This window comes from Rhamphochromis longiceps, linkage group LG7 (assembly GCF_057381845.1).
Source record: "Rhamphochromis longiceps isolate RC_006_pf linkage group LG7, R_longiceps_female_GT1.1, whole genome shotgun sequence".
NCBI classification, from domain to species: Eukaryota; Metazoa; Chordata; class Actinopteri; order Cichliformes; family Cichlidae; genus Rhamphochromis; species Rhamphochromis longiceps.
The window spans coordinates 22,306,881-22,331,371 of record NC_140563.1 but is presented as its reverse complement, the minus strand read 5'-3'; the positions used below and the strand labels follow the sequence as shown (position 1 = coordinate 22,331,371).

At 39.8% G+C, this 24,491-nt stretch overlaps 2 protein-coding genes across 2 annotated transcripts; one reads left to right on the top strand and one right to left on the bottom strand.

Annotated features, from left to right (window-relative positions):
* Positions 1 to 1,544: 1,544 nt before the first annotated feature.
* Positions 1,545 to 9,616, top strand: rlbp1b (retinaldehyde binding protein 1b). Its single transcript, XM_085412865.1, has 8 exons — positions 1,545 to 1,667; positions 2,455 to 2,496; positions 4,481 to 4,609; positions 5,638 to 5,842; positions 6,097 to 6,275; positions 6,393 to 6,551; positions 8,781 to 8,891; positions 9,477 to 9,616. Exons 2-8 carry the CDS (start codon positions 2,485 to 2,487, stop codon positions 9,603 to 9,605), a joined length of 924 nt encoding a protein of 307 aa, XP_085268991.1. The 5' UTR covers positions 1,545 to 1,667; positions 2,455 to 2,484; the 3' UTR covers positions 9,606 to 9,616.
* On the bottom strand, positions 6,605 to 21,731 carry LOC146665278 (monoacylglycerol lipase ABHD2-like). Its single transcript, XM_085412864.1, has 11 exons — positions 21,624 to 21,731; positions 21,301 to 21,332; positions 20,718 to 20,951; positions 17,737 to 17,912; positions 17,178 to 17,345; positions 16,776 to 16,959; positions 15,358 to 15,450; positions 14,879 to 14,980; positions 14,718 to 14,787; positions 14,237 to 14,321; positions 6,605 to 12,833 (listed from the first exon to the last, which is right to left on the bottom strand). The coding sequence occupies exons 2-11, from the start codon at positions 21,324 to 21,326 to the stop codon at positions 12,655 to 12,657; spliced, it is 1,317 nt and encodes a 438-aa protein (XP_085268990.1). The 5' UTR covers positions 21,327 to 21,332; positions 21,624 to 21,731; the 3' UTR covers positions 6,605 to 12,654.
* Between the last annotated feature and the right edge of the window lie 2,760 nt (positions 21,732 to 24,491).

Below are 24,491 nucleotides of genomic sequence, written 5' to 3'. Positions count from 1 at the left end.
CCATGCATTACTATTTTTACAGCACATTATTTTCCAAAATGTGTATTCTTTGCACGTACTGTATGTTTAGTGGAAAAGTGTGTTTTGGTACAAGAAAGGTTGTTGTTTTTTCTTGGCACACCTATAATGCACCTCAAACTTTGCAGTCTCTGATCGTGAACACATGTACTTTGAGACCAAAAGTTGTAATAGTTACCTGCAGGTACCCCGAGATAATTTTGGGGTTCTTGGAGACTGTTTTCCATCAGACGATCTGCACTTAGGGATAAAATTACTGGGATGGGAAATCAAACTGCCTGCAGTTTGAAAGATAAACCTCTTGTAGATGATCTTTCTTATAGTAGTTAAAAAACATTTTACTAATTCATGGACATTAAAATGTTTTGTCTGAAGGCCTTTAAGAGTTCTTTAGGTTTTGGTATGATGATAGCACAGAGTTCAATTGAAAGCAACCCCTTGATTTTTAAATAAAGTTAAATGTCATTAGCACCATGGAACCCCATATTCTAAGGTGTCATGGGTTTACAGGGGGTTTTGGGATTTCCAAAGAACTCCCATAAAGTTCATTCTGTTCATCTGGACGTAGAGTTTTCAGTGGGAGAAATGTTTCGTCACCCATCCAAGTGACTTCTTCAGTCTCAGCTGACTGCAGGTTTCCCCAACCTTATAAACATAATATTTGCATAACGACTGAAACTAGCTCCCTGGCAAACAACGGGCTGTGAGGTCAGTTTCTTGATCATTAATATTTTCATTACCATTGATCCAGAAAAACAAAATGAAAATTCTGGAGTGGCCTAGTCAAAGTCCTGACCAGAATCTGATTGAGATGCTGTGTCATGACCTTAAAAAGGCAGCTCAGGCTCAGAAACCAGTGTAGCTGAATTACAACAATTCTCCCAAGATGAGTGGGCCAAAACTCCTCGACAGCGCTGTAAAAGATTCATTTCCAGTTATTGCAAATGCTTGCTGAGAGTGGCTCAACCTGTTATTAGGTTTATGGGGCATGTCTCGTGATTTGTCAGATAATTTATTTTAACATTTCTTCAAGAAGCCACCAACAGCACAAACACAGAGATGTTCAGTTCAGCGACTGGCCAACAGAGAAATTGTAATTTAGTTGCACTTTTGCGGTGGCTTAATTTTTCAGCTCTCTGGGTTTCTGCTCGACCCCAACAACTTGCATGAAATGTGATAAATTATGCAATTTAAGTTTGCACACCCAGACTAACCACGTCTTCTCAATTATACCTCCAAACATGTGAAACAGAGCATTTGAACACAGTGTGTTCATCCTGGGGACTCAGCACTCACAATGGTCTCTGTTCACTCCGTTCAAGTCTCCTCGGAATGCAATCAAATCCCTCTTCTCCTTAAATCACTTCTGAACTGAAGGGTACACTTAACTTTACATCATCCTGGCCCTGCCTTTCATCACCGGAGCTCGTCCACCATTGGTTAAAAAAGCAACCCCATCACAGCTACTTCCCCCCCCCCCCCCTTTCCACACTCACTGCCTCTTTTATACTGATTGAAAAGAAAAAGGAGCCTGTTGGGTGTAATCTGCTGTGACGCGACTAATCCCAACACTACAAATCATAGCTCCCATCGACACTTCTCAGCACAGACCCTGTGACTCCCCGCCAGCTACTTCACGTCTGCCTCAGGTAGGAATCGGCCTTCTTTGCTCAGATGATGCTTCCAGTTGTATTCAGTTCCTTAACTCCTGTTGTTACCAGGCAGTGGATTTGGCTCAGCTTTACAGACTTCATCTTATGTAGTAGGATGAAATTATGGATGTTTTGCTGCCTTGTTTCTCTTTTATCTCGAGGTATCTAAAAGCAGATCATTCCAGCTCAAATCTTGTGCAGTGGGTGCATCATGGGGCTGACAGTGGTTAGGTTTGAGGCGTTTCCACTGAGACCGAGAGTCATAAAAATGCAAGCACTCGTAATACCACAGCTTTGGGCTGTGTAGCATGGTATTATAAAGACATATGGATGTTGCTGGTCTTTATGAATATATTTTATAAGTGCTTAATAGACTATTAGACTGCACTTTCATTTTCTTTCAAGTAAATAACTGACCGCAACTAGGTTAGCTATTCAACTTTTGTTCAAATCTCCTTCATCAAGTGGTTGCATGCTGTATTATACTGTATGTATGCCTATATGTATGCACCATTGTACCAATTAAAGATTTTCTTGCTCTATATCTAACATTTTGCCCATCGACACCCACTGTGAGCCTGATGATTATGAAACTAAAAGGCTGTCAAGCTTAACTCTCCTGATAAGTCACCCAGGATTGGCAAAAGCTAAATATAGCCAAAAAGGTACCATGTGAGAGCAGAGAGGATGGGATAAAAGGGATTTAGAAGGACTACAGTGTGTCAGTTTTTAAGATTTAAGTGGGATTGATAAGAATCACAAGTTACCTCTTCTTTTCTTCCAGACAGGACAAGGACATTTTTAAAGAGAAGACATGGCTGTAGTCGTGAGTATCTCCACTTTTACACTCTTAAACAGACAAACAGGACAGCATTCATAAGGACAAACATCTATTCTCCATCTCAGATGGATTCAGCTGCAGCTCAAAACTTCCCAAAGGCCCATTGTTGCAGACACCAGCGATAGCCACAGTTTCTTTAGCTGCTAATCTCTGATCCCTGCTTCAGGTCGAATAGTGGTCCTCACCATGTATTTACAAGCTTTGCAGGACTCATGTGAGGGAGATTAACCAAAACACTGAAGTCTATTGATTGCGGACCTGCAACACTGGTGGACAGGCATCCTGTCTCACGTGGATTAGACGTGTTTTAAAGCTCACACAGCAAAACCCAGTCTTGTGAGAGAGTTAAATTGACATGACGAGGTACTCGGCTTTTATCCAAAGTGCTGCGCAACTTAAAAGTTTTCCTGCAGACACGTGAAACATAAACATCTTTGTGCTCACAGGGAAACGGTTTTCCATCAGCCATTATAACAAACTGCAACATCTTTAGTTAGTCTCCCCCATTACAGCAATTTTGACAGGTGACACTGCTGCCATTAAAAATGAATGTGCTTCATTCACCTGTGCCACTAAGCCAGTGAACATCCATAATGTCAAGATCCTGGAAATGGCACACCTAAGTGGAATGCATCCATTTTTAATGATGGTAATCATACCTGTGCCTTCTTACTATGATAAAATGTTTGCTCTGAACTGGGCCGACTGGGGTTTGTGTTCAAAAGCACAACTTTGTCTGTTGGTTTAAAGCATTTAATCTTTACTAAAGTGGATATAGCATGCTCAGTTTCATATTCATTTCTTGACCACAACTAGAGTAGCTTTGAATTGAGATCAGTTCCACTTATCCTTATTTTGCAGTGGGGTGGTGGTGTTGGGGGTGTAGAGTGGTGGAGCCTATCGCAGCAATCATAGGGTGAGAGGCAGGGTACACCCTGGACACATCGCCAGTCTGTCACAGGGCTAACACCGAGAAACAGCCACCCATTCACACTCAGACCCATGGCCAATTTAGAATCATCAATTACCCTAAAGTCCCACCATATGTCTTTGGACTGTGGGAGGAGGCCTGAGACAACCCACCCAAACACAGGGAGAGCATGCAAACTCTACACAGAAAGACTTCGGCAAGATGGTGGAGTCAAACTCAGGACCTTACTGCTGTGAGGCAACAGCATTAACCACTGCGCCACCCGCTGCCCTTCAGTTCAGTTCAATTAGTTCCAAATCACAACAACATTTACCTCAACATTGTAAGGCAAGGACCCTACAATAATACAGAGAAAACAACCAGGCCACCCTTATGAGCAAGCACTTGGCAAAAGTGTGAAGGAAAAACTCCCTTTAACAGGAAGAAACCTCCAGCAGAACCATGCTCAGTGAGGGTGGTGGGTGAGGGCAGGAAAACAGGACAAAAGACACACTGTGGAAGAGAGCCAGAGATTAGTCAAGTCAAGGCCACTGGAGAAAGCCCTGTCACCTTTAGATTTGAACTGGGAGTGTGGAACTAATAAAAGCATCTGACTGGAGGAGCGCAGAGTTCGAGTGGATAGGTGCAGGCTAAGAAGTAAGATTAAATGCAAAGTTGTGTATAAACATGAACACATAGTGAGTTTAAAGAAGTGAATAAAAAAAGAAACACTTTGTGCATCATGTGCACCTATTGTTGCATAACTAAGAAACTAAGGGAGGATTCAGGGTCACTTGATCCAGTCCCAACTATATGCTTTATCAAAAAGGAACATTTTTAAGCCTAATCTTAAAAGAAGACAACGTGTCTGTCTCCCGAATCCAGACTGGAAGTTGGACTTTGGGAGGTCGTTTGATTTACTAGTCCATTTGTTTCCCTGATTAAGTGTCTTTAAATGTTTCTGAGGAATTTGAGATTACAGGACCAATAGATTTTCTCACTATAAATAAACATTTATAAGCAACCATGACAAGCTGTAATAATATCTTCTGTCCTCAGAGTGGAACTTACCGTATGGTGTCAGAGGAGGAGCAGGCGCTCAGGGCCAAGCTGGAGCGTCTGACCGTCAAGGACCACGGACCAGTTTTTGGACCCTGCACCAACGTGCCAGACCACACAATGCAGAAGGTGATCAAAGAAATCTTTGGAATAAGATCAAGATTCATCAGAGTCACATCAGGACAAAAAACTCTTTAACAAGCAAAGGAATTGTAATGCAATGCCAGAACAACCCCAGTAAAACCTCCAGGTTTCCTTTTGTTAAAAGGGAGTTTTTCCTTCCCACTGTTGCCTAATGCTAGCTCATAGGGAGTCATCTGATTGTTGGCATTATCCCTCTATTATTGTAGCGTCTTTACCCCATTTTACGCTAGATAAATAACTCTAAATTGAAGTTTGTTTTCATAAATAAAATTAAAGTTTGAGAATATACAACTTTCAATGGTTTACTTATTAACAATGTCCAGTTTTTTGAAGGTACATCTTTGTGTTGGTGTTCCAAATTGGGAAAAAACATTAAGGCTTCATTAGGATGTGCAATACCCTTTCACAACAATAGGTGGCACCAGAAATGTAAAACTTGGGATAGTAGCCCTCCAATTGTTTGTCTTAAGTTACAAATTGGAAGCAGTGACTTTAACCTCCTAGGACCTGGCATCCACATATGTGGACATCACATTTTGGGTTATTTAGACCAAAATACAAAATTTTGCTCTACAAGGGCCTGATATCCACTTACAAGGACATTATACTGCCTCTGTCTTATCAAAATTGAAAACGAATATCCTCATATGTGGCTCTCATCTTTCTTGGAAAAGAAATCAAGTAAAAAAAAAATAAAAATCTGGTGATTCTTTGTTTTTACGTTCATCGGGTTCCAATCAGCCCAAATATCAAAGATTAAAAATGCATGCCATGGAAGAGTTCGGGTCTTAAAGCTGGCTTGTCATTCTTAATTGTGGTTAGACCACTACCCTATCCTATCTAAATTATCACCCTGTATCTGGTAGAACACAATGGTTTGATCAGTACGACCAACTTTAAGGGCATAAGTGAAATGAAACATGGACCATATTTATGAAAATAAACCCTTATACAACCAGGACCACTCAAATATAATCTGTGAACTAACTGCCTGGACTGGCTCCTCTCTGCAGGCCAAGGATGAGCTGAATGAGACCGATGAGAAGCGGGTGTCAGCAGTGAAGGAGTTGCGAGCAATTATTAAGGAGAAGGCAGAAGGTGGTGATGATCTGGCCAAGGGGGTGCAGGACACCTTCGGGGAGAAACCAGACAACATGCTGACCCGCTTCATTCGTGCCAGGAAGTACGACGTGCCCAGGGCTTTCGACCTTATGAAGGGTAAAATGTTCAAAATGAGCGGCTGAAAGTGGCAGATCTAAATACATGCACATCATTTCTTCCTCTGTGCATCTAAGCGTCATTATGGTATCAATTCTGAAAAGTCATGTAGCCTCACAAACATATGATTTTATCATAAGGATCCAGGTTAAAAAAAGAAATTAAAAAAAAAAAAAAATCTACCACCTGTAGTTTAAAAAAGCATTTTTCAAAGATGAAATGTAATCTAATAGGATTCCTGTGCTTCTACTCAGGTTATGTGCGTTTTAGGAAGGATTACCCCGAGCTGTTCGAGAGCCTGACCCCTGAGGCCGTGCGCAGCACCATCGAGGCCGGCTACCCCGGCATCCTGCATAGCAGAGACAAATACGGCCGTGTGGTCCTGCTTTTCAACATCGAGAACTGGGACTACGAGGAGATCACCTTTGACGAGGTATGGTGACTCATTTCTTTTATTACACAGGAAGCTTATGTATTTTTGTCCTATCTCTGACAGGAGCTTACTAGAAGATACTATAAATATAAAACATGTTTGTCTGTGTGCATTCAGATCCTGCGCGCCTACTGTGTGATACTTGAGAAGCTTCTAGAGAACGAGGAAACTCAAATCAATGGATTCTGTATCATTGAAAACTTCAAGGGCTTCACCATGCAGCAGGCATCAGGAATCAAACCCACTGAGCTCAAAAAGATGGTGGACATGTTACAGGTGGGGGGGAAAAAATCCATTATTTTGGTTGAATTACTTTAGAGGAGAAGTAAGTAAGTAAACTTTATTTATTAAGCGCTTTTCACAGACAGACAATCACAAAGCGCCGTACACAAATATTAAAATAAACAATAAAATCAATAGACATTATATACAATGTAAAAGATCAAATGTAAATAATGTAAAAAATATAAAATATGTAGATCAACAAAAGGCTTGTTTGAACAGAAGAGTTTTTAACAGTTTTTTAAAAGAATCCACAGAGTCAAGCAAACATAAATGTAGTGGTAAACTGTTCCACAGCCTTGGTGCAACAGACTGAAAGGCTCTGTCCCCTTTTGTCTTCAGTCGTGTACGGGGAACAACTAAGAGACTCTGAGTCTGTGAGCGGAGATGACGAGCAGCAGTGTATTTTAAAAGAAGCTTGGATAAGTAATCTGGAGCCTGGCCATTTAGTGCTCTGTATGTTAAAACAAGAATTTTAAAGCGAATTCTAAACTCTATTGGGAGCCAATGTAAAGAATATAAGATGGGAGTGATGTGAACACGCTTGGTAGAGCGAGTTAGTAATCTGGCTGCTGCGTTTTGTATTGTCTGGAGGCGAGAGAGAGATGATTTATCCAAGCTAGTAAAAAGGGAATTACAGTAATCTAAGTGTGATGACACAAATGCATGAATGAGTTTTTCCAGTTCAGCTGAGGAAACCATATGTCGCAGTTTAGATATGTTTCTTAAATGATAGAAACAGGAACGAGACAAGGATTTTACATGAGAGTCGAGGCCCAGAGAAGAGTCAAATATTACTCCAAGATTTCGAATATTTGACTTGACAGATGGACAGAAAGAGGCAAGAACCTGACTGATTTTAGAATGTAGCTCAGGAGGAGCTATGATCATGGTCTCGGTCTTGTTAGTATTTAGAACAAGGTAGTTGCTTGAAAGACAATCAGAAACCTGGGTTAAGCACTGGACTAGGGTGGACAGCCTATCCAGTTGATGAGGCTTAAAGGACATATGGAGCTGAATGTCATCAGCATAAAAATGATAAGACAGGTCTCTAAAAGATTGAATGATACCAGCTAAAGAAAATAGTAATGGACCTAAAACTGAGCCCTGTGGGACCCCACAGGTCAGGGCAGCAATGTCAGAGGTGAACCTGTCAGTCCTAACAGAAAAGGTCCTATCTGATAAGTAGGAAGAAAACCAGTCTAGGGCAGAGCCAGATATAGCAGCCAAAACCTTGAGCCTGTTAAGTAGGATTTTGTGGTCGAAGGTGTCAAAGGCTGCACTAAGATCAAGCAAAATGATCACAGAACAGTTCCCTGCGTCAGATGCCATTAATAGATCATTATAGACTCTTAAGAGAGCGGTCTCTGTAGAGTGCTGCTTTTGAAAGCCAGACTGAAAAAGGGTCAAGAATGTGTAATTTACATAATAGAGACCTGAACTGATTTTCAACAATTTTTTCAAGTAATTTACTTACAAATGGCAATTTTGAAATAGGTCGGTAATTACTAGCAGAGCTAGGATCAAGATTCTGTTTTTTTAACAGAGGAGTTACCTCAGCGTGTTTAAAATAAGATGGAACACAGCCTTGCCTCAGTGAACTGTTGATGATGGATAGTAATGTGGGACCAATGCTGGTGATAGACCCAGACAGGACAGAGTGAGGTAATATATCTACAGAGCATGATGAGGATTTCATTTTACCTAAAACTATAATTAAGTCATTTAGTGTGATTGGAGAAAAGGAGGTAAATGATCCAAGACAGCAAGGGGTATCTTCATAAGGGGAGGCACTTTAGGAAATTTTGGATTTCAAGTCCATCACCTTATTTACAAAGTAATTAAGGAAAGTATTACAATCTTCATCAGAAAGCAACAGAGCATGCTGGGTTGGAGGAGAAACAATACTGTTGATGGTATCAAATAGAATTCTTGAATTATTTTTATGACGATTTATAAGATTATTGAAGTAAGAGGATCTGGCCTCTTTGACTGATTCATTATATAGGTAAAGTAGGTCTTTAAAGTGCTCACGATGGACAGTCAGACCGGTGGACTTCCACAGACGCTCTGCTTTTCGTCTGTGGAAGCAGAGCGTCCACAGCTCAAAAACCATTGTATAATAGAGTAGTCAAACAAAGTTTCAACACTTTGACTTGGCATTCATTTATGATGGGATTTTTAGATTCCTTGCCCTTCATCTTGCTCTTTGTGTTCCACCAGGACTCATTCCCTGCCCGTTTCAAAGCTGTGCACTTCATCCACCAGCCCTGGTACTTCACTACCACCTATAATGTGGTCAAACCTCTCATGAAGAGCAAGCTGCTGGAGAGAGTGAGTCAAATGAATCATATTCAATGACAACATAGATTGGTTTTAGTCCTTGTAGAGAGCATTAATGGCAGACATTAAGGGGGTTTGCAATTCAAACTGTGACCACTGTTGCCCCTTAAGTCTCTGATATATAAACCTATCATCAGCCAAGCTCAAGATATCCTTTATATTTTGGTTTGAGTGCAGGAGAGCTGTAATATGCAACGTGACAGCATCTGACTTGACATGAACCTGCTTGGCAAAAAGTAGCAAAAACAGTTTTGCATTTTTTCTAATAAAACAAGACTTTCATACATACTCGACAGTCAAGTACCACTGTATTAATTCAATAATGTGTTGGTCTGGATCCTTCAGTTTGCTTCTGAAAGGATTTTGATGTGTGTTTCACTCTGATTAACAGAGCTGAATCTAATAACCATAATGCCACTCTAAAAATTGGTTTTATGGTGCGCTTAAGCAATAAGTTTGAGTCTGTCAGGATATTCGATACAAGGATATTAAATTAATTTATGACTTTGACATTTGGCTGCTGAAGGATAGCACACACTTTTAAGCATCTCTAACAGCTGCGGATGTTCGTTTTAGGTGTTCGTGCACGGAGACGAGTCGGAAAATTACTACAAGGAGTTTGATGCCGAAATTCTCCCTGCCGAGTTTGACGGAAAAGGTCCCAAGTACGACGGCAAGGCCACAGCAGCCAAGCTGTTTGACTAGACATCCTCAGTCCTTTTGCCAATGAGGTCGAGAGCCTTTACGTATTATAAACCCTATAGACTGTGAAGAATCAACGCCCAATCTAGCTGTGTGGTTGTAGGAACTAAAGTTATGAATGAAAGTCGTGACTGTGTTAGAAGGTAAAATGATATTGTACTGCACAGGTCCTGGTAAAGCACATTCAAGACAAAAACTAGACAAGCCATCCCAGTGACACCGTATAGTTTGAATTTTCTAGTTGATGACCATCAAAAGTGCCATACATGCTCCAAATAACTACAGAGTGCATACACTTCATGTATTTGCTTGTCTTTCTTTGAAAGTCAGTCCTATGATAAGTAAAACTTACTTCTAACTCATTACAGTGAACATTTTAGTGTTTGTATTTATTTACTTTTTGCCAATTCTGTATTTTTTTTTTTAGCAGAATAAGCAGTCCAGTCCAAATTATCTCGCTCAGGCCAGGACTTTTTTTCGTTGGTGCAATTAAGATAAATTTTAGTCCAATTAGCATCAATCTTGTCACAGGGTTCCCCTTTTTATCACTAGAACCATAACCAATAAATTAATAAATAAATAAATAAATAAATGCAGTTAAGTAAATGTACACAGTGGTGGATTAGCTGTGACAATCACTTTTAGTTCATTCCAAACCCAAGTACATGGACTGAATGACTGGCTGCCTTGGAGGCAGTTGTCAATCTTAAAAGAAAAAGAAGAAGAAGAAGAAGCAGAAGAAGCAGCATGGTTTGGTACTGGTGTGAAGTGTACAGAAGCTTATGATTATGGACCAAAAAAATAAAATAAAATAAAAGTCATATATGTGATTATCTTATCACATACAGTGTTTTTCCATTACGCAAAAACACTGCCAATCCTGACCGGCTCTGAACACCACATGTTATGTCTCCGTTTTGTCAAACTGTGCTTTCTCTGGACTTAAATTCACCCACCACACAGATGGTTTATTACTGGCAGGCCCCAGCTTTCTCAGGACCCAACCTCTTATCCCTGATCATCTTCTTGCACAAGGCTGGTATTCCAACAAGTGCCTCTCTTTCCTGCTTTTCTTTCTTCCTTTCTTTCTTTTTTTTTTTAAGACTTCTTCAGTAAGGTATAATAAAGTTTGACCCATTGTGCTACCCAGTGCACCAATAACAATGTCAATACATGTACAATAAACTGTTAATAAATGCAAAGTGTTGTGACTTTGTTGATGTAGAAATACACAAAAGGAAACAATATGTGAAAATCACTTGTAAACAGGCTGCGCACCATGAAAACACCCACATTTTCCTTCATTTTCTACATCATAATCATATATTCAACAATGCAGACAAGCCCCTGTTATGTGAAATGAGACTAAAAAGAAAAATCTTGTCAAGTAACTTGAAAAAACTCATTCATCCAGGAACAAGTTAATGAAGAGTAATTTTTTACACTATGCACAATACCCCATCAGAAAATGATTGTGAGAAAAGACAATTGAAACGTCTTAATTTATAATATCACACCAATAAAAATGTGTTCATTTACTTTTAATTGTCAATGACTCTACATAGTGCATTGAAGACAATAAAGTGCGAGCAAACAGTGAAAAAGTCAGGACATGTTTGTGGTGCTGTTGCATGACATTTGACTTCTGCAGAGCAGATATAAGTTGCATAATTTGGAGGCTACATAGACTGGGTGGAGTCCACTGAGAATGTAACTCACAGGAAACTGACCAACCTCAAAAGTCCTTAACATGATAATAAGAGCTCAGAATATTAAAAACAAGCAAACCAAAACAGCAAAAACATTGCATTTGTGCCCTCACCAGCTTAGCTGGTGTTTGAAACCTTTGAAATCACATAATTCTGGTGGAAATTTACAGTACCATGACAGTACAGGAGTGTTTTTTCTTTCTTTCTCACAATTCAGAAAATAAAAAATATAAAAATCCACCCCACTGTCCTTTTTTGTCAGTGACACTAATCATCTTCAATAGAGCGATACTCTTAGCTGTCTTTACCTTTTATATTGCAAACACCACCATCCAGTAGGCAGCAATGAACAGCTATGAACAACAACAACATCCTCCCCCAAAAGGTAATCGATGCTAAAGTTTAATATTAAGTCACTACAGTGTTTAAACTGAAGCCACGCCTGGTATATGGAACATAATCGTGACCAAGAAGAGACACATTCAAAATGTTATCACCTTCGAAACATACCGTAAACAGCCGTTTATACCACCACACCTGCCACTTCTAGTTAAATTATTTCTACACTGGGAGTTATTAGTTATTTATAAGTTTTGGGTAACCAGAGTTCTACACCAGGAGGCTTTACAGTAAATTGATTGATTCATGGAATGGTTGGATCTACAAGTACATGTTTCAACAAACCAGAAATGTTCAGTTGGGTCTGTTTTTGTCTACCCTAAATGCAGACAGAGTCCACTGGAGAAAATTGAGCATGAAAACCTACCAAAAAATATCTGTAAAACATTACCTGATTTGAGAGATTAAATCACATTCTTATCAGATGTTTTTCTTTAATAAACAGCAACATCCTCTTAGTGAAAATGCACTATTATAATTAAAGGACTTCAGAACAGGACAGAACCAAAACATCATTAAAATATTATTTGAAAACTTGAAAAAAAAAGTCCACCTTTTTTTCTTTCTAATGGCAGAATTCAAATTACGCACCCTGCTTTAGAGAATAAAGAAAGAAGTACCTGCCAAAAACCAGCAGAGGGCAAACTATTGTTAACCTGAGAGATAAAAAGAACAAAAGCAGAAAGAACACTTCTGCTTGGGATCACATTACACTCACCTGTGCGATCACCTCTGTAGGTTTTTATTTCTAATCTGGTTTAACCACTTCCACTCAGGCTGCCTTGTCTAATCATCTACAAGTTCCAGAATCATGTAGCTGTAAGGCCAAAAGTGCTGAAGCTGAGCAGGTACAGCAAGCTGTCTTTGTGCGTTTGTCTCTGGTCTTGTATGTAAGTGCAACTCGCAGAGTGGTATTGCGTGCTTCCATACAAAAAGTTCATGTCCTACTCGCTGCTACTCTGACAGACCGACTGCTTCTTCTCCCAGCGGCAGACGGCGTTGGTGTACTCCACTATGACCTTGTCCATCCAGGTGAGGGGCTGAGGGAACAGAACAGCTCCCTCGAAAAAGCCCATGTGGCCCCCATGTTGAGTCAGGGCAAATACCACATTGGGCATTTTCTCTAAAAGGGGAAGACAGTTAGGAAGAGAGAAGTATAAAGTTTCAGTTCACCAAAAATCTGTTCCCGTCAAAGACCAATTTTTAAGAAGCTAAATGACGCCAAAGCTGTGACGAGTCCAAATATCCAACCACGAAGATGATCATGTTTTTCAAAAGAAACTGACTGCACAGATTATAACTTGAATCTTGATACAGAACCAGTAGAAAAGTAGACAAAAATTTAAAGAAATAGAATTCATGACTACTTGAAGCGTAAAAACTTTACATGAATACGAAGACTTTTACAAAACAAGAATCTCCCATGTGAGGCAAGACAAGGCAGCAGGTTGAGGCCAGACACACACACAGGTCCCTGTATATAACCCAACAGCTCAGGTGGATCACATGGCCCTGAAAAATTCAACAAGACTGTCTGGGGAGGGTGTGTTGAGCAGATAGCTGCATCAAGACTTTATCAACACTTAAGACTGTGTTGCGAGTGTCCTGTTAACTCGCTTCATGCTGCTCTGAGTTAGCACCACTGTGAGGACAGCATTTTCACCAGACTCTACATCACCTCTGTGTTGCATGCCATGAAATAATATCTTTAATATTTGTTATTAAAGGTTTGTATGGAAGCATATTTTAAACTTGGTGTAAAACAACTTAAAAAAAATACTTTCCTTGACTTTCTCAGTTCCTTTCAACAACATGTTTTCTATGTTGAAGACTCAAATGTTCCATGTAAATCCACAGGTTGTAATGTTCATATTCACTACAGTGCATATTTCCTCTTCTCTGTTACAATTTAACTACTGACTGATAACTAGCTAACATCAAGTTAGACACGCCAACAGCCTGCCTCCAGTACAACACAACACAATCACAACTCCCCTCCCAAAAAACAAACAAACCTGGCTTCTTCAAGCATTGTGCAGGAAGAAATCTGAATAGCCAGCTAGCCACATATGCTAGGTAGCTAAGAAAACATTACATAGTTAACAACAGTGATAAAAAATTAGCTTGAGGAACTCCACAAAATTAAAACAAAGGTTGCTCTGTGAATGCCCTACCCAGTTTTACTTCAACATGCCCACTGGCCAAGACTTCACCACGTTCACTAAATAAAACCATACATGCCAAATATCAAACATAGACACAGTTACAGGTGTTATTAGGAGGAATCCTTGTTAGCTTGTCAGAATAGAATAGAATCAAGTGACTATTCAATTCTTCTATTCTAATAAACTGCTAGCTATCTATAATTAAAACATACCACGAGCTATCTTTCTTGTTTGCCTGCTAACGTGGGCAAATTGGTAGCTACTTATCATGGCAGCCAGCTTTAAGCTAGCCTGTTACAAAGACAACCTTTAACTACCACTGACTCACACTGCAGAAGGAGTTTAGACAAAAACCACAAACCTGCAAGAGTGCGTGCAACAGCCAGTAGTGATGGATGAACCAGTGGGTCATCCAAGGAGTTTAGCAGGAGGAGTGGGACAGTGATCTGTAAAAAAAGAGTAGTCCAGTTTATTTATTAATTTTTTAGAATACCTATTTACACATTATTAGTGCAGACAGTACAAAAGATAGAAGTAACCATCACTGGCACTTCTGTGCTGATGTCACTTTTCAAACCTGGAAGCTACGCCCACATTTTATATTGTCTACCATTACACTTTTATAACAGAATAATATAACAGTGATAAGAGAAGTAGTATTCAACCACACCTGGACTTAATTATGTATGATTGCTATCCAAGTATGCTAGATCAGGTGAACAATAAATATAGCAGCAACAGTATTTAACAGTAGTCCAAACATGAAGTCATTGCAGAAGTAGTAATAGAGGGATAGATGTGTTGAGCTCTGTTACATACACGGATAGGTACTTGTTACTCACTTTGTGGATGTAGTGCACACAGCTCTCCTTCTCATAGTACTCTCTCAGTGAGTCATAACCGTGGAATTTTCTGAAGTGAAAAATGATGCGATAACATAGTTAAAGAGATGGCCCACAGAATTTAGAGCAACCCATCATATTCAAAGCCCAGAATATTTCACCTCATAATGCTGTCATCAATCTGCATCAAAGATGTGGCTGCATACAGTCTGTTCAGCTCTCCATCGCCAATGTTGCTGCACTGCATGGCCAGCAAACTGTCCCTGTTTAATAATATGACATTTAGACACAACCAACGCGGGAGACTGTGTCTTTGTTTGGCTGAGAAGTGCTTTTCATCTGATTCTCCACAAATGACTCACAGATCTACATTTTAGATAACAGATTTAGGAATTTCTGGCAAATTTTTCAGAATTACGCTAACATTTAAGAATTTCTACTCTATCAGACAGAGATAATCGAGAAAATTTTGTGTCTGCAGAAAGCCACTCCAACAATTAGCAGAGAAAAGATTCATGCTTGTGTCTGAGCTACAGAAAAGCAAAAAGCTGCAGTACTTTATGACTAAATGACATTCTGATCAAATTTAAGAGTGTTACGTATCTGTAACCATTAATCAATAACTGTTGTGTTGCTCCACCTGTGCGACAGAATGATCTTCTTCATATTCTCCGCCAACATAAAGTTGTAGAGCCTCCGGCACTGGTCCCACTGAAGGAAAGTTTCCTGAGCCCTAAACACACACAAGCAAATGCACATGAATACAAACATACTGTGGAACCACATTACAAACTAAAGTCACTACAGCAGTAGTCTGATCCATCATATCACTATTATATTTTAACTATTGTAAAAATCAACACTGCAAATTATTTAACCCCAACACTATTATGGTGCTGCTTAACACAAAACTTTAAGTTAAGTTATACAACCTAATATTGCACTCACTACCTCCAAGCAATCCAAAACAAATGTAATGGGTCCGCTTAATACGATCATATACAAGCGCAGTAATGACGCTTATGCCTCAGTTCAATAAGAAAGATCTGTAATCACTCATCTGCCTGCTTTCATGGATGTTTGGCTGTTAGTCTATTTCTTTCATCACTTCCACGCTTTCAAATCCACTGCTGACACCATTACTCTAATCCAATCATCTTCTTTCCTCTGATGCCTCTTGACTCTGATTGGTGGAACCCACCTCCCCCTGGTCACTCAGACCTCCATCCAATCCTCCATCTTCAATCCCATCAGGGCCTAGACTCGTAATGCCTATCAGCGCTGACAGCCTGCTATGACGGCTCATTGGTCTAATCGCCAAAAAAGCTTAAGTGAATTCAATGCTGCCAAATGATCACCACTCACTGAATGTTGTTTACCACAGAAATAATCCCTCTGAATAATGTATACTTTATTACTTTATTCATCCCCGTGGGGAAATTCCTCTCTGCATTTAACCCATTCACTCAGTGAAGCAGGGTGAATGGCAACATGACAACGTGTAATACTTTCTTGAAGCAAATCTCACAAGAACCATTAGGAAACAACTTTAGGAACTTATTTGGGAACTTGATTTAAAGAACAGCTAAATTAACTGTCATTTCTTTGGTCCCTGCATGTAGAAGATCACTAGTCAAAGCTGATAAAAACTGCTTAAGAAATTTACTGACATTCCCCTTAAAGAGGCATTATTAACATTTTTACCCCCTTGGAAATTAACTCTATCACCATCTTTGCCGCTGCAGAATTCCCTAAGATTCAATTTAGGTTTCACTGAGCGCTGTCTTCTTCTCTAACAAAGTCTCTGACTGGAACCGTACCTAGGATGCTTTTTTCACAAGCTTTTTTCTTTTTCTTTTCAAAGCTCTGATAGTCCTGATATAACAGAGTCTTCTCAGTCTCCTTTCTTTCCTGTGTTTCAGAGTAAATAAACCCCGTTTCAGTATTTATCAGAGTTCAACATGATCACCTCAGTTTCACTCGTGATGGCAGAGCAACGGCGACAACAACATGACCCATTAGTCTTAATTGTGTTAATCCTTCAGTCAGTTTACCAACCTGAGGGCACTGTAACCCTGGCAGACGCTGACACAGCATAGCACTCTGTCCTGGTTTGACTGGTTTTCCCCCAGGAACTTACAGACGATGTTTCCTCCCAGACTGAACCCCACGACCACCAGCAGAGTCTGGGGAAAAGTGCGTTTTATGTAGTCCACCATAGCTCCAAACTCCCAGGTACAACCTGAAAGTAAAAGAGTTGCTTTTACAAATGTATAGCAGTAATATATACTCGATATGACAGATTAATATATATTTATAACATTATGCTTCTTGGGAATCTGGTTTTATTTGTCAAAAGATTGATTTTGGCAGGATTGCACATTATAAGGTTCTTTTTTTTTTATCCAAGTAATGTTAAAAAATATCATAAAAACAGACAATGTGGCAATAACTTTTTACCGTATGTAAACATGCGTGGCGAGGTGAGCTCAACATTAGGCAGGGCTCCCAGGTGGTTGAGGACAGCACAGCGGTAACCCTGCCGCTGGGAATAATCCACAAAGGTCCGGATGTAGTTCTTCTCACTGTGGTTACCAATCCCAGGACAGATTACCATGGTAATGTCATCTGGCACCCACACAAAGACACAAAAGAGTCTGGATGTGCAACTACATTTAAATTGGAGTCATGAGCTTGTGTAAAAGTCAATGTCATGTGCACTGTAGTGTGTGTGCGGATTTAACCCCACTGAACTACATTGCTGGCATCGTTCCTCGAGGGAGTTCATTAAAGTCGCTCAAAGTGTAGCAGGAGCTGCTTGTTACATGAGACTGATGTTCTCTCGGTCCAAACAAGCTCATAAAACTCAGGAGGAATGAAATGAAAAGAAAAGCACCTCAACTAAACAACAATCAGGAAGCTCTTTAAGTACCAACACATCAGCCGTTGTGTAATTAAATACCCCGAAAACCAGCTGATTTGGTGGTTTAACAGGAACAAAGTAGTTTTTGCCTCTGACCTCCAGTGGTGTGGGCTCCAATAGCTTCAAAGAGGTCAAAGGTAGCCGTAGCACCATCCTGCATTGGGAGGAACATGCGAACCCCACAGGGCGTTGGAGTTTTGACACGTCCCATCTTCCCGTAGAGCACCGTCTGGATGTGACCGCTCTTCCCCCACAGCAAGGGAGGAATGTATCTGAAAAGAAGGACAAGGCCCATATTATGTAACTGGAAGATGCTTCAGAAGATCATCAGTCTGACAAGCCAGGCACACTCTGAGAGTGCTTTTTTTTTTTTTTTTTAGGTGTTCAAATTACATGACTCCAGCGTGCTTAAATATGAAGAGTGCCAAAAATATGAAGCCAAATAACATTTAGCAGAAATTAAGTTCACATCAGGTATGCGGTTGGCCAACATACCGCTCCTTCCTGTCCAAAAACAAACAGCTGAGAATTTTCCTTATCTTTATCTACTTCATAGTGTGTACTAAAAAACAGCACACCCACTGTGCAAACAGAATCTTTACAGAAAAACAAAAACAACCTAAAAAAACTGAAAGTAAACTTGGAGGTTTGGAGAAAATCGCCAAACCTCACTAGGATGGATTGTGGATCAGGGCTACATTAGCTTAGCCCATCCACAGACACTCCTTCTAATGAATGACATGTTTCTTTGAATAGTTGTGCAACATTATTGGCAGGGGTGTGAGGTATGTTTTGTCATCTTTGGTGAGTGAGTCAGAACTGTTACCCAACCACTAGCTAGATTTTTATCATGGCCAGTGCACACTCTAGGTCATAGGTGTCAAACTCTGGCCCAGCCTAATTACATTTGGCCCGCGAAGCCATACCAAATTACTATTAGAGCTGGCCTACTGGTATTATACAGCTAATATATATATTGTTTAGTATTAAGCTTTGCTTGTTCCATGTTCAGTTTTCCAGCAAAACGTATTTGAGACCATAAGAAAAGATTCATTCTTATATCTGGAGGAGGATTTTTTTTTCGATAAATATTAATGTTAGCCCGCGACTTTGTTCCAGTTTTGAATTTTGGCCCACTGTGTATTTGAGTTTGACACCCCTGCTCTAGGTGAAACACTTACATAACAGGACAGGATGTTTTGTAAGTTCTTTCAGGGTTCTTTCAGGGTTGAAGGCAGCCCTGAAAGTAATGTAGAGCCCAGGTTTTTACAACGCAGAAGAAGCTGTGGACTATCTCTGATATAATCTGATATAATCTGGATACTATGGATCAACCACTTAGCAGCACTTGATGGCTGCTAGTGGGGCATTTATTTTAAGGCCAATATCTAAATAAATGAGGATATCCATCCATCCATCCACTGTTGCCTGTCTCTCTATCAATAGATAGATATTGACTCAAATGTATTGAAAATGCTTAGAAAGGTTGGTAAATTTCCTCCAAAAAAATATTTCTAAAGTTTTCTTTCTCCCCGGGAAGCTTTTTTCCTACCATGTATGTGGAAAATTACAGTTTCACTAATGGATCAGCTCAGCCTAAATTGTAATTCCTGGCTCATTCCACCAGAGAACAAATGGCATGTTTATTCACATTATGGTCAGAGTAAGAGAAATGAAAGTACATTCGTGAATGGATGTTATGTCTCCAAACAGCTGAAATCCCCCTAAACTTCTATAATGCAACAACACTGCATGGTTTTCTTATGTTTCCTAGTTCAGCCACTGCCTGCCTCTGTGGGTGCTGGGCTGAGAGAATGGATCTCTCCCTTACAACGTATCTGAAAAGACTGCTGCTCCTCTAGGCTCTGTTTACAGTGTTTAGGAAATCTAGTCCTTCTTGGGAGACTCTGGCCAATAACAGCTTTTTTCCAACCCCCCCTACAATGAGTCACATAAAGGCGAATAAAGACCTCAGAAGTCCACACAAGTAGTGGTTCAGTCAGTTCAACATAGGACTCGAGGACCTGTGAGAGTGGGATTCACATCTACGTAAGCCAAAATCTGTAACTGACCAACTTTAATGCAAACCACGTCTTAGAACAGAGTTGGAACAGTTTCAGGATGACTGTTTTCTGATTCTTTTGCTTTTGTTGTTAAATTTTCTAGATTTTTGTATGTTGTGTATATCATACACTGTGCTCACACTATAAATACACTGATCAGGCATAACATTATGACCACTGACAGGTGAAGTGAATAACACTGATTATCATGGCACCGGTTAGTGAGCAGGATATTTTCGGGAGTAAGAGAACATTTTGTCCTCAAAGTTGATGCGCTAGAAGCAGGAAAAATGTGCCAAGGTAAGGATTTGGGCGAGTTTGATTATTGTGATGGCTAGACGACTGGGTAAGAGCTTCTCCAAAACCGCAGCTCTTATGGGGTTTTCCTGGAATGCAGTGGTCAGTATCTATCAAAAGTGTTCCAAGAAAGTAACGGTGGTGAATAAGCGACAGAGTGATGCAGGTGGGGAGTGAAGGCTGGCCCGTGTGGTCAGACCCCTGTCCACTGCCAAAAGCACCAACTATGGGCACGTGAGCAGCAGAACTGGACCGTGGAGCAATGGAAGAAGGTGGTCTGGTCTGATGAATCCCATTTTCTTTCACATCACGTGGATGGCCAGCTGTGCGTGAGTTGCTTACCTGTACACCCTTTCGTGGAAACAGTATTCCCTGGCAGCTGTGGCCTCTTTCAGCAGGATAACGCCACAAAGCAAACAAATCGGATCCATGGGGGCCCCACCTCAAAACTTACGGGACTGAAAGGATCTGTTGCTGGTGCAGATACCACAGCACACTTTCAGAGTTCTGGTGGACTCCATGCCTCAATGGGTCAGGGCTATTTTGGCAGCAAAAGGGGGACCAACACAAAATTAAGCAGGTGGTCATAATGTTATGCCTGATGAGTCTATGGTGCACCTGTATCTAAGGTAAGAATCGGGAGTTCATGATTAAGTCCACATTCCAGTCATCTCAGTGCCATCACAGATCTTTTAATATAATATTAAAATCTCTCACTCTTTGGTCAGCATTGGGCAGGTCTCGAGCAGGTAGCGACTGAGCAGGGTGTCCTGGTAAATGATCTCTGGTGGTGCAGTGGGACTCTTGAGGTTCAGACAGCGGACAATGATATAGAGGATGGTAGCCACCGCCGCCAGCTTCACACCATCAAACATGGCAGGCAGCTCTGGGCCAAAGGTGTGTACGTAACCGCCCTCCGTGGTGGTCATTTTATATGTGTGAGTTGATCCGCTGTGTGTGCATAAACATATAATTTACACAAGCAAAAAGCCAACAGCAAATGGATTATTTTTACACAGTACATTTACAAAAGTCAAATTTCATAAATGAAACTGAAATATTGAAAACATAAAATATGTTTGTAAATTTCTGCTAAAACGGCAGCTTCTCACATACAACAGCATAAAATTACATGGTGCTCTAACTTATAGGCAGCTGTGCGACATTTGGGATCTGATCTTTCAGTAGAGTCTAGTATGAAATCTCAAAATAATTAAATAAATAACTAAAAATCCACTGAAGACATGATAGAGTTATCCAGGAGTGACACCATCTATTAATGTTGACGGTTTTTACTCACCTTGCTGCCAGAAGAAAGTATTTCATTCAGAGCTGGGAAAACACGCAAGTAACATCTCATTGAATTAAATGGCCAAAGCTAACCAACAAAAGAGTACACAAACACGAGTAATTTGCAATATGTGGTTTGCGGTGCGGTTACACAAAATGAGAAATAGGGAGGTTAGAAGAAACTGCCTGCTAGCTTAAAAGTGCCTCAGTTTGTTGCCTTTGTCACGTCACTCAGGTAAAACTTTTTCTGTCAGATGTCGACCAAACACAACAGGCACTTTACGTAAAGAACGCAATACGCGTTGAGCATAAAATTAAAATGTATGGTCTTACCATTACACTTTCTGAAGTTTCACTAGGTTTTTCCCGGACCCACCCGAAGTTTGACGCTCTAACACCGCCTGTTTACAGCGGAGAAACTGACTGACCAGCGGCTCGCTCAGGATGCCTTCATGCCACCTGAAAAAGCTCCGAATTTTTGCAATCCCAAATGCAACCAAATGATAAATTTACAATTGCGAATGAAAATATGTATATTCAAATTTTTTAACGTTCTATTTTCACGTTTTTGTCCATCTTATTTTACGTTCTACTTGTTAGACCTGTCATGTATAGTCATAATATAATACATGAAACTCTCCATTTCGGTGTCACAGTCTCCTCCTTCGCTTTGTGAAACTGAAATTTCCGATTATATCAGCAGTCAGTACAGCAAACATAGCCACTTACTTCCTACTTAACTGAAACCCTAGCTTACGTTGACAAATAATAAAAAATAATAATAATACAAACAGAAAAACGAAATCCAACAAACGTTATTCCTCTAGTTTAAATGTCATTCATTTTCAAGCGATTTGTCTAAACTTTGCACTGAGTGTGTTAGCCACAAGAGGGCGCCATTGATTAACTGGAAACACTGGGTCAAAATCAATGACTGTATACTCATAGCGGCTTAACCATGCTTTAAATGTTGTTTCTACTAATATATAATATATCCATGTATAATAAGTGAATATTTGTTTATTTTAATGTGTTGATGACATGGCTTTAACTTTGACATCAAAAAGTATAGTTTTACAGATCGGTAACATACACACTCTCAATACTTTATGCATACATTTCATCACATCTCCCAAATCTTTAACTCTTTCAAATAAATTCTAAGAAATGGGATTTTCAGCATACTTTATGCGACAATGATGCAACGATGTAAACTTAAACAACTAAAATTAATAGAATTCTTTTGGCAATATATACATTCATCAATTATTGTCATGTGTATATCTTCCACAGTCCAACATACACCAGAAAGCCCCATTTGGCAAAAAAATCATTGAGCCTTGTGAGCATACACAGCTGTACAAACTAAGAATGTCAAAATGAAACTCTGCTCATCTCCACTCCTATCAATTATTTTCATTTCTTTATATCTGGTGCTGTTTATGATGAATCCTCAGTCTCATTTCCAAATGGGAGACAGAAGTGAAAGACATCTTGGCCAATTTTTCTTGTTTCTGTGTGGGAGACAGAAGTGAAACATCACTGATACATACCAGCTATACATTCATGAATCCTGTGCCAAATTCGCCAAGTAGCATTTCCCTTTAAGGGTATCACATGTTCTCAAGATTTGAGTTTACAGGATTATGCTACTCTCTGCAATGCGGATTAAGATCAAACAGGGTCCTGTCACATTAAATTTTCATTTAACTGTCATCTTGTGACGATTAACCCAGCTCATACTAACTGAAGGTCAGTCATGTGAAGAAGCTTTGTCGCATGGAAGAGGAACATCTGAGAAATCTGTCATTGCTGAGACACACACCACAGTGACCACTGATGAATGTCAGTCAGCCTGATGTGTACATGATACAGTGGCATCTGTGTTTTCAGAGAAAAGTGGTAATTTTTTGCAATTCATATTAAAACTTGAAAAGGGGAAAGATTATTACCCCCCCCCCCCACCCCCCACCCACCCATTTACTTACCTCTTAAAGAGAAATGTAATCTCCTTCATTATTATTTTTTCTCTCAGTTCACCCTCGAAAAATCAATTACAGGCACTGGAGTTCTAAAATAGATGGAGTGTTGCATAAACAAATGTAGTTGCATTAGTCGCCCAAAGAGCCACAAATAAGTTACATTTATCCACACAAGATAAATGTGAAAGATTGGGAGCTTGATAGAATCACCACTCCTAGACATCACTCTTAGTCTCACACCTATTAAAACCAATTATTTGTCTCACGACCACTCCCTCTGACAGCTCAAAAATCAACTCTGACCCACTGCTGGATCCCAGTTCCAGAAACACCCACAGATGGCTTGATACAATAAATCTCTGGCCTTAATCTGCATGTCAGAAGAGAATTTCATGCATGGCACATCATGGAAATTTTCCCAGAACTTTTTGTGAATAGACTTGCAATTCATCAACAGGGCTCCATCAAAGAGTGACATTACGGACTAAAGCTGTACTGATGGTGACGATGATGACGCAAATTAAATGCATGTAAATTCTGTTTTAGAAGAAAAATGGGACTCATTTAAATATTACAAATATTTATAAAATATTTCAGTGTGTTTCAAACATTTTTGGATACAAGAAACATTATTCAGAACATTAAGAATCAATGAACTCTCTCACATGCTATAGTAAATCTGACATTTTAGACCATATATCATATAGATGATATATACATTACAATTAAAGCAAAAACTCATATGGATTTTTTTGAATGCTGTGGTCTAGGCCTTACATGATTATAGCTCCTTTTCCCATCTGTTATCCATCCTGTTGTAATCATATAAAGCTGTTATGTATGTATAATGAATTCACATACAGCAAATCTGACTTTAGCCATAAAACAACCAAATGATGCTAATGCATGCTGATTGAACTGTTAAAGTTAGTAAAATCTTACCACTAGAGTTCATCAGATTGTAGATTACAGTAAAATACATTCTGTTTTCTTACACCTCCCAGTTCACCTCACTCACCCCCAACCCATGGTTGCTCCTCCCTCAAACTGGTTTCTGGCAGAGGTTTTTTTTCCTGTTAAATGGAAGGTTTTCCTTCCCAGTGTCACCAAGTGCTTAATCATAGGAAGTCACCTCGTTTTCTCTGTATTTTTGTAGGGTCTTTATCTTAAAATACACAGCACCTTTGTGTGACTTTTTGGCACTGTATAAATTGAATTG

Excerpts from the sequence above, each read along its gene's own strand:
- rlbp1b (XM_085412865.1), top strand. Across the intron at positions 6,276-6,392 it reads AGGAGATCACCTTTGACGAG|ATCCTGCGCGCCTACTGTGT; the intron begins GTATGGTGACTC and ends GTGTGCATTCAG. Across the intron at positions 8,892-9,476 it reads AGAGCAAGCTGCTGGAGAGA|GTGTTCGTGCACGGAGACGA; the intron begins GTGAGTCAAATG and ends TGTTCGTTTTAG.
- LOC146665278 (XM_085412864.1), bottom strand. The coding sequence starts at position 21,326 with ATGAAATACTTTCTTCTGGCAGCAAG. Across the intron at positions 17,346-17,736 it reads TGGAGCCCACACCACTGGAG|ATGACATTACCATGGTAATC; the intron begins GTCAGAGGCAAA and ends TGTGGGTGCCAG. Across the intron at positions 14,981-15,357 it reads AAGATCATTCTGTCGCACAG|GGACAGTTTGCTGGCCATGC; the intron begins GTGGAGCAACAC and ends ATTATTAAACAG.